This window comes from Astyanax mexicanus, chromosome 13 (genome assembly GCF_023375975.1).
Source record: "Astyanax mexicanus isolate ESR-SI-001 chromosome 13, AstMex3_surface, whole genome shotgun sequence".
Classification (NCBI taxonomy): domain Eukaryota; kingdom Metazoa; phylum Chordata; class Actinopteri; order Characiformes; family Acestrorhamphidae; genus Astyanax; species Astyanax mexicanus.
This window is the reverse complement of record NC_064420.1, coordinates 52,009,003-52,026,756: the sequence shown is the minus strand read 5'-3', so window position 1 is coordinate 52,026,756 and position 17,754 is coordinate 52,009,003. Positions and strand designations below refer to the sequence as shown.

At 41.1% G+C, this 17,754-nt stretch overlaps 1 protein-coding gene across 1 annotated transcript; it reads left to right on the top strand.

Annotated features, from left to right (window-relative positions):
• The first annotated feature begins 468 nt into the window (after positions 1-468).
• Positions 469-3,441, top strand: ngfa (nerve growth factor a (beta polypeptide)). The gene is made up of 2 exons (XM_049486508.1): positions 469-578; positions 2,361-3,441. The coding sequence occupies exon 2, from the start codon at positions 2,372-2,374 to the stop codon at positions 3,056-3,058; it is 687 nt and encodes a 228-aa protein (XP_049342465.1). The 5' UTR covers positions 469-578; positions 2,361-2,371; the 3' UTR covers positions 3,059-3,441.
• The last annotated feature ends 14,313 nt before the right edge of the window (positions 3,442-17,754 follow it).

The window sequence follows — 17,754 nt, the reverse complement described above, 5'->3', positions numbered from 1 at the left end:
TCTACACTGTGTTTATGTGCACCATGGTCCCTGGAGGAACGTTGTTTCGTTTCACTGTGTACTCTGTATATAGCTGAAATGACAATAAAAAAACACTTTGACTTTGACTTTGACTCTCTCTCTCTCTCTCTCTCTCTCAGACTCCGGCTGCTGATGGAGAATCAGCATGACCTACTGTACTCTACTGTACTCTCTCTCTCTCTCTCTCTCTCAGACTCCGGCTGCTGATGAAGAAACAGCATGATCTACTCTAGAATTAAAGGTTTTAAATGCTGGTTTTTAGAGCTGATTTTTTTAGATTTTCTCATTAGTTTTCGAGGCTCTAGTTAAGGAACAGATTGAACGCTAAACACGTGTTGGCAGATTGACCGCGCTCGAGTTAAAGAGGTGGAGTTTGGGTATATTTTGTACATCTGTTCTGCATTATATTTTAACGCTGCGTATGTTTTTTTTGTGTTTTGCAGAGAGAAGCAGAAACACAGGCCAGTCCTGATGGCAGGCTCTCGGGGCTCAGCCAGCACTGGACACTGGCTCTAGGAGCCCACGGGGCCCTCGCTTCAACCAGGAACATTTCACAGGTCAGCATTACCTCCAACATCACTCACCTCAACAATGATTACATGGATAAAAAATAAAATATTATAAAGTTAGGCTGATATTTAGGTAATATTTACTATATTCATGCAACAAGCCAGGCATCTCAGAATGTAGAGTTGTAGAGTTCCCAATGTTCCTCCTGTGATAATCCATCCCATAATAACTCAAAAAAAAAAAAAAAAAAGAGTATGAACCTTTGTTGAATTGGCCTCCTCCGCTCTCCCACAGCTTTCTGAGGTTCAGAAATTTGATTTTTTTTGTCCAGCACTCTTTACAACGGCCATATCGGGGCATAATTTATAACAAATCTCTTTTTACAACGTTATCCAGCTCAAAGTAGCTCCACACCTCCTTGCTAGAATCCAGAGAGCCCTGATATTTAAAACCAGTGTGGTTTCATAGTGATTGGTGTAATCTGGTACGATTCGAGATTGTCACCTTTACTCTTCATTACAGGAACTTTATCAGCCCAACGTTACTGAGGTTTAATGAGATCCTGCGACCAGAGGATTTAGTTCCCAGTCTCAGTCCAATGATGCGCCGCCTTTCTTAGTCTGTTGAAGTCTTTAAATGAATTGTAGAGGCATGTATAGCGGTTAAAGGTCTTTCACCAGGAGGTACACTACCCAAAAGTAACCTAATTTTTAGTTATTTAAGTGATTTTTAGGCAAGTTGTTAAAGGAGAACTTTAAAATTGACTTTTTAGTGTTGTAAAAAGTAAAAAAAAGTACTAATCTTTGTTGAATAGCTCACCTCCGCTCTCCTGCAGCTTTCCGAGGTTCAGTAATTTGTGCTTTTTGCCCAGTACTCTTTACAACGGAGAGTTTTTAATCCAAGCGTTCACTTTCTCTTTCTTCTGGTAAAATGATTTTGGTTTTTATGGTTGTTATCAGTGAAGACATGCATGACATGACAGTTTTTTTGTTTAAATATTTTAGGCACATTATATTTGTTAATACTTGGATCAGATCCAAAGCGTTCACATATTTTTCTTAACACTGTTTAGGAAGAGTACGGGTATAAGTGTAGTGATCGGTGTGGTGCAGTGGATAACACCACTACCACCTAGGGAGCTACCACATCATGTGGGAGACTAGGGTTCAATAATTCCTGGTCTGGGTGAATAAATGCTGCACTTCAGTATGGATAAAGATTCAGCTATATGCCGTAAATGTAAATGTAAATATATGACTGTATGACTGGTTGTGAAGGACTCTGAGAACGTGGTCTGAACTCCTGGAAGCTTCTGCTCTAAATCTCTCCTCCTGATGAAAGGAACAGGAGTGAGGGATGGGGAGGAGATAGGGAGGTTTCCTGTGCTGATGAAACATCTCTTAAAGAGAAAAGCAGAAAGTGGAGTCAGAGCTTTAAAAGGAAGGAGATGCATCTGTCAGATTCTAAGCATGACATTACCTTTTTAAAAGAGCCCCAACTTTAAATAAAACCTTATGATAACTGGTTTAAGATTATCTAAGCTGGTATTTGATGGCCAAAGTGGTTTAAGCTCTGCTTATATTGACAAAACATTGGTTAACTAGTTCAAGACCAGAATTGTGTATGTGTCCTTTGATTCTGGTCATGTTAGACATGCTGTTGATCCAGCTTGGTCAAGCTTAGTTAATATTGATTATCACTATAGTTATAGTCAGGCTTGTAACAAATCTCTTTAAAGCAGAAGAGTCATTGATCGGTTACAATTAATCAATTACGCATTGTCTTGCCACACTTATACACCAATCGCTCACAGTTGTGTCTGTTTACAGGACGTGTGCCCATGAGGTCGTCGACGCTGGTCCTGCTCTTCCTGATCAGCGTCCAGGCTGCACTCCACACGAGGGGCCACAAGGTCCAGGCACAAGGTCCAGCCAATCAGAACGCAGGAATGGAGCACTCGCCCAAGCCTTCTTCTGGACACTCCCAGAAAAGCCACGATGACCTCATCCCAACCGTCGACCCCAAACTCTTCAACAAACGGCGCTACCGATCACCCCGCGTCCTCTTCAGCGACGTGGCCCCGTCCGACAGCGAACCGGCGGGACCCAGAGGCTCCCGGGTCCGGCGGAGGGCCGGCGAGTTCCTGCACCGCGGTGAATATTCGGTGTGTGACAGCGAGAACCGCTGGGTGGGCAACCTGACCCGCGCCACGGACGTAGCGGGCAACGAGGTCACGGTGCTCCCCGACGTCCGCATAAACGAGGTGGTGAAGAAGCAGTTTTTCTACGAGACGACGTGCCGCGTCAACAAGGTGAGCGGCGCCCCCCGGGGGCGTGGAGCCAGCGGGATAAAGGCGGGAACCTCCGGGTGCCGAGGAATTGACAACAAGCACTGGAACTCGTACTGCACCAACACGCACACGTACGTGCGAGCGCTAACGTCCTTCAAGAACCAGATCGCGTGGAGGCTCATCCGCATCAACGCGGCGTGCGTCTGCGTGCTGAGCCGGAAGTCGTGGAGGCACTGACCGGTCGATCGAGCGATTGATTGTTTGATTGATTGATCGATTGATTTGTCGCTCAACAAACCTCCATCTGAAGCCTCACCCAATCAACCTTTCCCCCTTCAAACAAAATAACAATCAATATACTGCCAATACAGTGTACCAGACTCCTCCCCCTGTATCTCCACCCGACACCCCCGACCCAGCCCTGTCCTACCCTACCTCACACTGTAAATTATTGGTCTTTTAAGTTATGATGACTGCATGACATATTTATATAGTTTATACAGTCAAAAATATAAATATCTATGTGTATATACAGTATACATAAAGAAATGCAAGCTTATGATGTGTTGTTGGTTATGCTGTTATTTATTAAACACTTCAGTACTTCAGTGCAAAACGTCCTTCTGCCTTTATAACTTTTTTTGATTGGTCAATTTCTTTTAAACTGATGTTGTGCAATGGTGTCAAAATTTCCTAGAAGCAACTTTAATTAGAAACATTAGAGGTTTGCAATATGACAAGTATTTTATCATTTAATGTTCCATTTTCTACTTTATTATCCTGTTTTTACCCTGTTTTTAATGCTTAGCACCTAAAAATGCCTAAATCTTAGTGAGCCTAGAGATTGTCTCTGTTTGCATTCAAAGCCAGCCAATAGCATTGCAGCCAACCTGTGCTAATCCTGGTTGCTGTCTCTGTTAGCATCATGGGTATCATGCTCAAAACTTTTTTAATGGTGTGAATGGATGGTCCCAAAAATATTGTTATTGAGTTTTTTGATTGGGGAAATATGTCAACTATTTAGAGGGTTGTGCTGTGTGGACATGGGTGGAGTAATAGAGCAGAGACCATACACATTAACCCTATGTGCAAACTTTATATATATGGCTTTATGTATTAGATATAGTGCTTGATTTATTCTCAAAGTTTCAAAACCCGGCCAAAAGTTTTTACGATAATTTCAAAATTTCAAAATCAATAAATAGCTAGCTACATGTTAATATCTGCAGCATTTCTAAGGAGATATTATCATGTAAAAATAAGATAACTTCGAACTGAATAATACAAGTGTTACTGCTCTTTAGATATGCGATAAAAGTTGTACTGGCTGTTTGTGTGCTTTACCAGAGGTAAACTCTGTTTTGTGCAATTTGCTTGCAGAGAACTCGAAATCAGCGGTGTGATTTTGAGAGAATGTGCAAAACTGCTATCTGATTGGTAGACTCCAAAGTGCATCACTATTCACATAAAGTTGAGCAGAGCTGGATTTGGTCATTTTACGCTGCTCAGAGTCGATGTTACCAAATGCTGCTGGGTGTTATGGATTCATTGAAAGTGCATAACTTCTAGCTGCTGTCGTTTTTGTCACTTGCGATTTGCAAGTTCGGGTTTTCATAGAAATTAGCTGTTACTGCACATTTACTGCAAAAATGTACTTTTATATTTTAAATATCACGGGACACGGAAGCCTGCACTCAATGAGAACAAGAGTTTTTCAGCTTAAATCTTTTTATTCTAAGGCGGACATGACCAGACATACGTTCGCCTTGGAATAAAAAAAAAAAATATATATATATATATATATATATATATATATAAATAATAAAACAAAATAAAATTAAAAAATAAAATTATTTAAGCAGAAAAACTCTTCTTCCTGCTTTTCATTGAGTGTGGGAGCTTCCGTGTCTCGTGAAGAGTTTATAACTTGTTTGGATGGCTGACACACCGTTAAACTTCAGAAAGAGCACAAAGTGAAGGTTCATTTTTATATTCTAAATATCACTTAAATCTTTAGCTGAAATCTTGACACTGGTCTGTAATAAAATTACGCCTGATAAACGAGAATCCGAGAAAACGAGAGTCTGATGAAGTGGTTCAACTTCACAGCTGGTGCATTGCTTAGCCCGAAGGGTGTTGAGTTGAATTCTTCTTTGTTATGTTGTTTGTTTTACGATGAGATCAATATCAGAAGTCCTTGTACTTGAACCAGAGCAGCAGAGCAGCAGATGTTGGAGTTCTCCAGCTCTGACAGATTTCGGGGAGCAGAGGCTAATCAGGACGCTTGTTGATGTGGAGCTGGCGAGTGAAAAACAGAGTCCGTGTGAGATGCAAGTCGTATTTCCAGTGCTGTTAGGAAGCTATGGGGCGGAACAGGCTGTTAAGCGACGTACACAGGGGTTTCTCAGGTTCCTCTTCAGTTCCAGAACGTACTCGGTGTGTCCTCGAGATGAAAAGGCCTTTTTTGAGAGAGCGTGTAAAATTAGCAAGGCATGGCTGCCGTCTCTGGACCTGACAAAAACTAACTTCGGCACAACTCCTGCAGGTTCTCCGCTCATCTCGGGGGAAAGTATACAATGGGAAAGAGACCGATCACCACCGGCCTGGAGAACACCCAGACCTCCGGTTGCTAAGCAGGTCTGAGTGTAAACCGAGCCACAGTGCCAAAGGTTAAGCGTACGGTAAGGGATCAACGGGGTCGAGCTCCACATCTGGAAATGCAGGTTTGGCGGATCAGCAGGGTCTCTGGTGGTCGGCTCTTGTGAGCGAGCTTCATACAAAGAGCCCTTCCCTGGAGAGGATGTTTACATATCCTGATTATGGGCTCGACACAGAGAGACAGGAGGAATGAGAGAATGAATAGCACCTCTGGGAGACGTCTGGAGATGTTTGGAGAGGTCTGGAGAAAGCTGGAGAGGTCTGGGGGGGGGGTGTGGAAGATAGAAAGGACAGCAGGATGTTCGGCCCGGGTTAAGCCTTTTAAGTTCACTGTCAAGAAAAGCTGCAGAGGTGGAACATCTGTTCTAAACCTGCCGATGGAACAGAAAGTAAGTCCATGATTCTTTATTTACACCAATCAAAACATGTTTTCAGCTCCACTGATCACATATTTCAATCTGTAGTTAATATTATAATAATCACAGACTGTTTCTCTGGATGCTTTATTAATAATAATAACAATACATTTTATTTGTAATGTACTTAGAATTGATTAAGAGGTGTGGACCTGTTTTTCTCTGTAAAACTTCTTTTGTAAAAAGCGCTATATAAATACAATTTAATTTAATTAATATATGTTTAATATATTTACATTAGAGTACAAAAATGTACTTCTTGTTCCTGTCTTTTGGAAGTAGCACACTTCAAGTATACTTTGTTCGGTATAAAAATATATTTTATTATATTAATAAATACCCCAGGTAAGGTAGCCCTGGTGGGTAAGACTACACACTAATGGTAAGCTGGGATTGGGGGACACGCCCATTAATGAGTTCAGTCACGTCCCTCAATACCATAGAATAAACTCTGAAATAAACTCTACACCACCAAAGAGTTCCCCTCAACTCAACCTGTAGTTTAAGTTGGAGAATAAACTAACATAATTTAACACTTTCAACATTTTTGTTTAAATTTGCTGTGTGGTTTTATTGTTATGGTTGTTTTAGGAATTATAAAGTGTTAATATGAATCTAGGTAAGGAACAGCTGAAGGCACTGTGTGGAATGTAGAGTACTTGGCCTTCACCGACCCAAACACTGATCATAACAGAACTTCAAGGCGAGCAGTGATGGACTGATCACTCATGTCTCCATGACAACAGAGCGAGGATTTCCATCACAACAGCCGGAGGAGGGATGCGGCCTTCAGCCAGACTTATGGAATGGTGTAAATTGTTCCAAAACAAAAGCTCCGGTCCTCAGGAAGCCGGCGCAGAGCGGAGATAAGCAGCCGCTCGGTGGGTGGTGCAGATGGAAGCAGATAGTGGCGGTGTCAGAGTGCCCCGGCACACCGGGTGAGGGGCTTTGTGAGAGCGTCACTGTCAGATCCAACAATAGCAGGTATCAGATTTAATGCTGAGTCAGATCCAGCTGCAGGACTGTGCGAGATCTTCGCAGGGCTTCAGTTTTGCAGATGATTTTCCAGGGAGTCACGCCAGCAGTCGTCTGTAACCATCTGATACCGTCACCTGGCACCATGCGGGGGCGGGGCATACCTGACGACTAAAGCTAGTGTCTCTTTTACCAACTAAAACATACAGCCATAACAAGCTTTTACTCATGTACAAGGTTCTACCTAGTCACAGACTTCTGCCCTTTCACAGGCTTCCTCTGCCCGTTCACAGGCTTCTTCTGCCCATTCACAGGTTTCTTCTGCCCATTCACAGGCATCTTCTACCCATTCACAGACTTCTGCCCATTCACAGGCTTCGTATGCCCATCCACAGACCTCTGCCAATTTACAAGGTTCTACCTATTCGCAGACTTCTGCCCATCCACAGGCTTCTACCTATTCCTAGACCTCTGTCCATTCACAGACTTCTGCCCATTGACAGACTTCTTCTGCCCATTCAAAGACTTATTCTGCCCATTCACAGACTTCTGCCCATTCATAGACTTCTTCTGCCCATTCACAGACTTCTTCCCATTTACAAGGTTCTACCATTCGCAGACTTCTGCCCATCCACAGGCTTCTACCCATTCCTAGACTTCTGTCCATTCACAGACTTCTTCTGCCCATTCACAGACTTCTTCTGCCCATTTACAGGCTTCGTATGCCCATCCACAGACCTCTGCCCATTTACAAGGTTCTAACTATTCGCAGACTTCTGCCCATCCCCAGGCTTCTACCCATTCCAAGACCTTTGTCCATTCACAGACTTCTGTCCATTCACAGATTTCTTCTGCCCAGTCACAGGCTGAGGAAATTAACTTTAATGTTACATTTCAGTGCCATAATAATTAAGCAAAACGGACATGTTTTTGGTAGAGGTCTGTGAGTGGACAGAAGTCTGTAAATAGGCAGAAGCAGTCTTTCTTACCTTATATAAACATAGTCTAAATACACTAATTTGAAAGGATCTGGGTTTGATTCTGGAACTCTGAAGCTGGAGGTTATAAAGCTTCACTTAAAATTCTTCCCTAAATTAGAGAACAGTACGTTCAGAACTCACCAGTCATCCAGTCTAAACGAGATTCTGACTGGGGGCAGGTACGAGAAGAAGACTGAAAGCAACATATACCCGAGACCTAACTCGGGTAAAGACCTGCGAGTCTACCTGCGCGAGTCCACCGAGCAAGGCCACTGACAAGGCAGCCCGTCCTACTGCCTCACAAAATGTGCTCCCATCACATTCCTGTCATCTCCGGTACGCACAGAAGGCGTAAAAACACACATAGGCGCCAGGACCATACTAACCTGCGTCCTCTTAAGCAAGCCACGCCCACTACTACCTCATTCTCTGTTGGGCTGTGGAACTGCCAGTCGGCGTTTTAATAAAGCAGATTTCATCGCCTCTTATGCAAATCATCTCTCACTACAACTACTGGCTCTGACTGAAACCTGGATTAAACCTGAAAACACTGCTACTCTCAGGACGAGGAGGTGGAACTGGCCTATTGCTCGCGAATGGCTTAAAATACACTCCACTATTACCTGCAAACTCATACAACTCGTTCGAGTATCATGCCACACTGGTTAATACTCCATCAAAACCTACTGTCGTTGTCATCCACCGTCCTCCTGGACAAATGGGCGAGTTCACGCATGAACTTGACATGCTACTGTCTTCTATCCCCGAGCAAGATTGTCCCATGCTCATTCTAGGGGATATGAACATCCATCATGACAGTACCAGCTTCACAGACTTCTCATCCCTCATGCAGTCTTTCGATCTGGAGCAGGTCCCCAGCCCCCCAACACATAAAGCTGGCAAACATCTAGACCTGATCTTCACTCGTAACTGTGACACCGACTCTTTAACTGTCACTCCTCTACACCTCTCAGACCACTTCTTCATGCAACTCAACGTTCGCATTTCGAAAAAACCCACAGCTACTCCTACTATGGTCTCGTTCCACCGAAATATTCTCCCAGCAGACCAGTACTCCTCGCTGGTGACTGACAATATGCCTCCATTAGGCTCATTTTCATCACTCAATGTTAATGATGCCACTGATACTCTTTGCTCCACATTAAGCTCCTGTTTGGACGACCTCTGTCCTCAAACATCTCGAGCCATTAAACCAAGCAAACCGCAGCCATGGCTCAAAAATGACACGCTCAGGGAACTACGCTCCAAACTCAGAGCTGCTGAAAGAAAATGGCAAAAAAAAGCAAAACCAGACAGACCTAAAAAACTACCAACTGCTCCTGGCTTCTTTTTCAGCCAGCCTCACTGCTGCTAAAGCTGAATTCTATCACAAAAAAATCATTCCGGCTATTACTCACACGATCAATGCCTCTTTAACATCTGGTGTGTTCCCGACTGCTTTTAAACAAGCACAGGTCACACCACTGCTTAAAAAGCCTTCTCTCAACCCCGCCCAGGTTGACAACTACAGACCGGTCTCACTACTGCCTTTTCTTTCTAAAACATTAGAAAGAGCAGCTCTCAATCAAGTCTCTGGCTTCCTCACCCAAAATGACCTCCTGGACCAGAACCAATCTGGGTTCAAAAAAGGACACTCTACTGAGACGGCTCTGTTGTCTGTGACAGAAGCGTTAAAAACTGCTAGAGCTGCAGGTCAGTCCTCAGTGCTCATTCTGCTGGACCTCTCGGCTGCTTTCGACACAGTCAACCATGACTTCCTCCTAACTATACTCTCGAACATGGGGATCTCAGACAATGCGCTGTCATGGTTCAGATCGTACCTCACTGGGCGCTCGTTCAGGGTGTCATGGCAAGGACGGCTGTCCCCATCCCACTCGTTACCCACTGGGGTTCCCCAGGGTTCGGTACTGGGACCTCTTCTCTTCTCAATATACACCACCTCTCTAGGTCGGGTTATCCGCTCACATGGTTTTTCCTACCACTGCTTTGCTGATGACACTCAGCTATACCTGTCGTTCTCACCAGATGATCACTCAATCTCTGCATGAATATCACAGTGTCTCTCTGACATATCCGCATGGATGAAGGAACATCACCTTCAATTAAATCTCTCAAAGACTGAACTTCTGGTCATACCAGCAAAACCTTCTATTCAACACAACTTTGCCATAACCATCGACTCTCTCTCTCTCTCACCGACAAAGGTTGCTAGGAACCTGGGTGTTCTGGTTGATGACCAGCTTCTCTTCACGCACCATGTGGCCTCAGTTGCTCGATCCTGCCGCTTTGCGCTTTACAACATCGGAAAAATTCGACCATTTCTGACGCAACAGGCCACCCAACTCCTGGTACAAGCTGTGGTAATTTCACGCCTCGACTACTGCAGTGGCGTACTAACTGGCCTCCCGGCCTGTGTAGTAAAACCACTACAGATGATTCAGAATGCAGCAGCACGTTTGGTCTTCAACCAACCAAAACGGGCACATGTCACCCCGCTGCTCATTGAGCTCCACTGGCTACCAGTTGCTGCTCGCATCAAATTCAAAGCGCTTACAATCGCCTACAAGGTGATGACAGTACAGCTTCTTCCTACCTGCACTCACTCCTGAAGGCTTACGTTACCTCCCGGCCGCTGCGCTCCTCCAATGAACGTCGCCTCGCTTTACCAAACAAACATTCACACAAAGCAATCCAGACTGTTCTCATACAGAGTTCCCCAATGGTGGAACAAACTACCTTCCACTACCAGATCAGGAGAATCTCTCACTATCTTTAATAAACTCCTGAAGACAGAGCTCTTCAAAGAGCACTTACTCTCCTAACACCTCTAACTAACTACCTTCTACTACCAGATCAGGAGAATCTCTCACTATCTTTAATAAACTCCTGAAGACAGAGCTCTTCAAAGAGCACTTACTCTCTTAACACCTCTAACTAACTACCTTCTACTACCAGATCAGGAGAATCTCTCACTATCTTTAAGAAACTCCTGAAGACTGAGCTCTTCAAAGAGCACTTACTCTCCTAACACCTCTAACTAACTACCTTCTACTACCAGATCAGGAGAATCTCTCACTATCTTTAATAAACTCCTGAAGACAGAGCTCTTCAAAGAGCACTTACTCTCCTAACACCTCTAACTAACTACCTTCTACTACCAGATCAGGAGAATCTCTCGCTATCTTTAATAAACTCCTGAAGACAGAGCTCTTCAAAGAGCACTTACTCTCCTAACACCTCTAACTAACTACCTTCCACTACCAGATCAGGAGAATCTCTCACTATCTTTAATAATAAACTCCTGAAGACAGAGCTCTTCAAAGAGCACTTACTCTCCTAACACCTCTAACTAACTAACTACTTCTAACCTCATTTCCTTCTTCCCCTCCTTCACTTCTCTATCCCATTATTTCCCTCTGACCTCCTTAAGGCCCTATCTATAGATGCTTTATTTTTAACTTCTATTATTTTTGTACTTAACCTCTTCTATTATTTGCACTTCATTATTGTAGGTCGCTTTGGACAAAAGCGTCTGCCAAATGTAATGTAATGTAATGTAATGTAATATGTATGCAGTAAGGTTTTGTTTGGATTATAGACTGTGTAAACCCAATGTAGGTCATGTTTTCTCTGATTATCTTAAATTTTCTGGCTTGATCTGTAATAGTGTTCTCTGTGTTTCTGTGTCTTTTACTAGTTGTTGTGATGGCTTTTTCGTTTTTTTACAACACTAATTTTTTTTTTTATGTTTTTAGTTCATTTTTAGTTAATTTGTACCATTTTCGGATATTAACTGGACTTAAATGAATGTATCAAAACATCACACCAACTCATTTTCCTCAGGAAACCCTGCTCTCATTTTAGTGTGGATGTTGCCATCTACTGGAGCAGTTGAAGAATCTGCAGTTAAACAGGTATGTTGTTATGACAATTTATTTGCCATAAGATGTACATTTACATTATCTAGTCTTTTAGTCTTCAGAGATTTTATATCCTTTATCCTTCTGTTCTTCTTTTGTTCTCTCTTAATAATTGTAATTCCTCTATATCTGTAATAATAAGTTAATTGAGAATTAATATAACATAATGCATGTATTATTACACAGTTTTTATATTAAATTTAAACAATTACTCTGTACTGCGACAACAAAAAAAACACATTATATTGATATTTACCCACAAATTAACTTTTAATTTTGGACTCAGTCAAGAGCGCCCTCTAGTTTCTGACAAACCTGGAACACATGGAATAGTGTTTTGGCGTTTTCAGACACTAGAGGGCGCATTTTATTGTTTTTATCATCATGAGACAAATCATTTATGATTTTTCCTAAATAGTTTCTAAAAATGTTATTTTTTTATCACATTAAATATATGACCACATAATTCATATAGTACAATCAGATAACTCATATACAGTAGCAGTCAAACGTTTGGAAACCTTCTCATTCAGTGTTTTTATACTTTATTTCTGTATTTAATGTATTTTCTACATTGTAGATTAATATTAAAGAGATGAAAACGATTAAGGTTCACTTATGTAATTCTGTAGTAAAGAGTGAAAACGTGTTTTTCCTCCACATTTATCCCCTGATCTAAACCTGATGAACTGAGATGGTGGTTTGAGGTGATTTAATTGGGATGAGCTGGAGCTTCACAGCCTGAAGGAAAAGCAGCAGCTATTGTTCAGCACCTCCAGAAACTCCTTCCTTCAAGATGCTGAGAAAACTATTCCAGGTGACTCTCCCTCATGAAGACACTGAGATTAAAATCTCACCAAGAGTCTGCAGATCTGAACTCAAAGAGAAATCTGAATCTAAAGTAGAAAACAGATTCTGGTTTATTATTTAAAAATATAATTCTGCATGTGTTCCTGTAGAGCTTTAATATAGTCTTCAATATTAAAATTACAATGTATAAAATCATAAAAGGAAGAACAAAACACACTGTATGAGATGAGGTGTATGCGTGTGGGCGGAGTTACACTATTCTATACAAATTCAGCTCTCAATTCAGAACATATTAAAATTAACGGCCTAAGATTTCCCCTAGATATTACATTAGTGCAGCACACACACACACACACACACTTACACACAGACACTTACACACACACACACACACTTACACACACACAACACACTTACACACACATTTACACACACACCAGGGAGGATGACCTCATTTTGAGCCCTGAGGGATTTCCCCTCAGTCGCATCATTTCCTCTTTTGTTCTAATCTCTTCTCTCATCTCCACCGTCTTTACCTGTAGAGAGTGGAATAAACTCAGGTGTTCAAATAACAGAAAGTGAAAAAATAATTACACCAGTTTCATACATAATAACAAGCTATAATCTAATATATCTATGTACATATACACTAAATCATGCATCATTTATATATACAAATAGTAATTCTGATCCATTAGCTTCTGAACACGGTGAACATATGAGGTCCTATTTTAGTGATCTGGAGGCAAGACATTAGTCGCGCACCGTGCAGCGTAATTTCAGGCGTGTCGGTGTGTCTTTGCTATCGTAACAACGGGAAAAGTACACCTTGTGCAGCTCGAAACACACAAAAGTCATGTACTAATTCTCTTAATTAATGATGGGTGTGGTTAATTTTGGGCGTAACATGAAATAAAACAATCAGAGTGTCTCTTGCTCATTAATTCCTTTAGCAGGCAAATGAGCTGTATTTTCCTGTATTTTATTTAAATGAAATAAAAAAGAAGACTAAATATAAATATATTTCATACCTGACCATAAAATTCAAAGTAGAACTCTCAGTCAAAGCCATTGATATAATCTATCAATCAACCTTTATTATCATTCAGAAAGGAATACATGGAGGGTGACCCTCATTTACAATGCAGCCAAAGGGATTAAAAGAATAAAATAAGAAATTTGTAAATAAATAAAAGAAATACAATTTTTTATATAATACATTTAATATAGATGAATAAATACATATATATCTGAAACATAGTTAAAATTACCATAAAAAAATGAACAGCTAAAAAGTAAATAAAAAAAATAAAATATAAAACAAAGAAAAAAATTAGTAAAAGTAAATGATAAAATAAAATGATAAGAATGATGAGAAATAATAAAATTAATAATAATAAATAAAAATCATAAGAATCATAAAAAACAAAGAAATAAAAAGAAATAAAAAGTCAGAACAATAAAAAAATTGAATAGAAAGAGAAAGGATAAACTTAGTTAAACAAATCACAGGCTTTCTGATTATATGACAAAAAAACAATTCAATTAACTTACAGTTTAGGCATAATATCTAAAAGATTTAGGTCTAATTTACTTTAATTATGTCAATTCAACTTATTTAGACTTTCAGTGCACAAAAAAACAGGTTATATTGATATACCCATTTAGAGGCTCTGCACAGGAGCAGATGGTGATTTTTAATGTTTTAATGTCACTGCATGAAACATTAAAGCCTGTGCTGGTGTATAATGGATGTTCTGTCTCAAGGGGAGGTGCTCCCACTCTCCAGCTCGCTGGGGTTGCTAGGTTATGGCTTTCTGTTGCTAGGCGATGGCCCTGTGATGCGGGCGTGGTTGGTACTCTCGGGGACGTGACGGGATGGTGATAGAGCTGCTGTAGGACATTAGCTGGTACTAGCTGATGTTCTGTGGTTAGAACGTTCCACTTTATGGCTCCACATCATAAACTATGTTCCCTAATTACACCCTGAACTAACAGTGTTTTACAATACCCTGTGATAGAGTGTATTTGTATATAACTATAATTATTTACACTTTAAGTGAACAAAAATATTTAAGCATTTACCAATGCTTGTATCTAGTCCCCTGTTGGATACTCTATCCTGAATATAAGATGAGATTGAGAGGTTTGGGTTTGGAGGTTCTACAGGTTCAGTATGGATCCTGCAGCACATTTACCCACAGATGTTGCTACAGCTGGGCCTGTAGATCCTGTAGCTCTACACTCATAGGTTGAAGCTGAAGCCCAGCTGCTCCATAAATGCTGGATTGGTGATAAATCTGGAGATCTGCAGGACGAGGAAGTGCTGCAATCTGGTGGAGACTGTGTTCCTGGGAAACCCTTGCTGTGTGTGGGTGAACATTATCCTGCTGAAAAATGCTGCTGCTATCAGCTGGAAGTTCTGCATAAGAGAAAGCAGCAACACATGGATCTGCACTGTATGAGATGATCCTCAGATCATCAATCATACCTGCAGTTTACAGTGTGAACTCTTCAGTCCAGGTCAAACACTGAATTGAAGCGTCACCATGAGAAACCATACTCAAACCTGACCATCATCAAATCTTAAACAGAATCTGGATTTTTTGCTAAATACAGTGCAGTTTTAGTCTTTTATGACACCTGTAATCAATTATATATCTGCATTATATATATATTTTTTGTCAGTGAGTGTATACTCACTGTGAGCTAAGACTGTGATGTAACAGTTTTGAGCGTTAGGAACTGGACTTCTCTGACATCTCTAGCTGATTTAATCAAATGGGCCTTTAGGTGGTGCTAAACTACACTATGCTGTCAGATAAAGGGGTGGAGCTAAGCTGCTTCAAACTGAATGGGTGTGGCTAAACTTCTGTAGGCTGAATGGGTGGAGCTAACCTACTGTACATGTCTGTTCTGATGATCTGTATTAAAGGTAAAAGGGCGGGCAGGGGGCAGCAGTGGAAATTTGATTTGTTGCCAAACTATCGCTTTAATGGGAGCTGGAGCTCCAGGACCAGAGCTGCCACTTCAAAGCATTCGTTACGAGACATCAAAGGCGGCGGTGGTTATGTGGAAGGATGATGTAATACAGAATATTCCACAGAGACCCAAACATCACTCAGCTCAGCAGATGGATTCTACACCACATGTCCAGAGAGAGAGAGGGAAAGAAAGAGAGAGAGAGAGAGAGAGAGAGAGAGAGGGAAAGAAAGAGAGAGAGAGGGAGAGAGAGAGAGAGAAAGAGAGAGAGAGAGAGGGAAAGAAAGAGAGAGAGAGGGAGAGAGAGAGAGAAAGAGAGAGAGAGGGAAAGAAAGAGAGAGAGAGAGGGAGAGGGAGAGACAAAGATTTGAATGTAACTCTGTTGCAGATTAAACACCTCAAGATTCTTAACCTGTGCACCGTGCAGTTTGATTTATGTCAGTGTGTCTTTGCTATCGTAACAACGGGAAAATTACACCTTGTGCAGCTCGAAACGAGGCGCAAATGTCATGTTTTAATTCTCTTAGTTAATGATGGGTGTGGTTAGTTTTGAGTGTAACATGAAATAAACCAATCAGAGTGTCTCTCTTTGGCAGATTGCGTTTTTTAACAATGCAGCTACCAACTCTTCTCAGCAGAGGAAACTGAGCTGCTGGTTGACGCTGTGAAGGAGCTCCAGCAGCTCATTTACGGGAACAGCAATGTTATTTTATTTACTATTCTGTTTATTGTTGATGTAAAAGTTGGGTTTGTGCTGCTGTGTGTTCATGTGTGTGTAATAAGTGGGGGTGTACGCTCGGCTCGGCACAGCGCCTGTGTTACCGAGATAGCGATGAACGTCTGACTGTTGTATTCAGTCAGTGGAGCTCCTGTGTTTTCTGTTACCAAGATAAACAAGATAAAACTCCAGAAATGTACCTGAACACACCTCATTTCCAGAACACCACGCCCATCAGTGTAGATATATTCAGAAGCTCTGCTGCGGTTTAAACCAGGATGCATTTTACAATATTTTTTACTTGTGTCCATAAATTATATTATATATCCAATATCTTATAAACACAATAACAATACACTCTAAAACCCTTTAATATTAAGAGTGTCATAGGGCTCTATTATCAGGTCTAAAATTACTTTTTAATTTCTTTTTATTGATTTTAGAATAAAGAACGAATCAGCAGGTGCCTCAGTACTTTTTTGGGGCTGTATTCTTGTGATTTAGTGTTTATTATTCTCAGTGTTGCTGTACAGCATCTGATTGGCCGATTAAAGAGTATTAAGGCCTATTATGGTGCTGCTGGTGCTGCTGGTTAATAACGCTGTGTGTTTAGATACAGACTGTCTTCAGCCGCTGCCAAGAAATGCCACTAATGCTGCGCAGAGCGCTAGCACAGATGAGCTAAGCTAAGCTAAGTCATGCCGAGGTCACGACCCCTTTCAGCAACCGCTAACGGCCGCCTATCTGCAGAAATCAGCAGCTCAGAACATAAATATTTCTATTATATCCATGGAGAGCGGCGTTCCCATTTAAACAAAGCAGCAGCTCCCAGCAGACCCTGCACTTTACACTGTGGCCAGTATGCAAATCCAGGCTATGACATCATCACTTCTGTCACTGACCACTGAATTTATGTTTATTTGAGTTCAGTATATAGAACCCAGTTATACAGCTCTGGAAATGAAGAGATCACTTCAGCTTCTGAATCAGTTTCTCTGATGTTGCTATTTATAGGTTTATGTTTGAGTAAAATGAACATTGTTGTTTTATTCTATAAACTACAGACAACATTTCTCCCAAATTCCAAATAAAAATATTCTCATTTAGAGCATTTATTTACAGAAAATGAGAAATGACTGAAATAACAAAAAAGATGCAGAGCTTTCAGACCTCAAATAATGCAAAGAAAACAAGTTCATATTCATAAAGTTTTAAGAGTTCAGAAATAATCAATATTTGGTGGAATAATCCTGGTTTTTAATCACAGTTTTTTTTTCATGCATCTCGGCATCATGTTCTCCTCCACCAGTCTTACACACTGCTTTTGGATAACTTTATGCTGCTTTACTCCTGGTGTAAAAATTCAAGCAGTTCAGTTTGGTGGTTTGATGGTTTGTGATCATCCATCTTCCTCTTGATTATATTCCAGAGGTTTTTAATTTGGTAAAATCAA

Excerpts from the sequence above, each read along its gene's own strand:
- ngfa (XM_049486508.1), top strand. The coding sequence starts at position 2,372 with ATGAGGTCGTCGACGCTGGTCCTGCTCTTCCTGATCAGCGTCCAGGCT.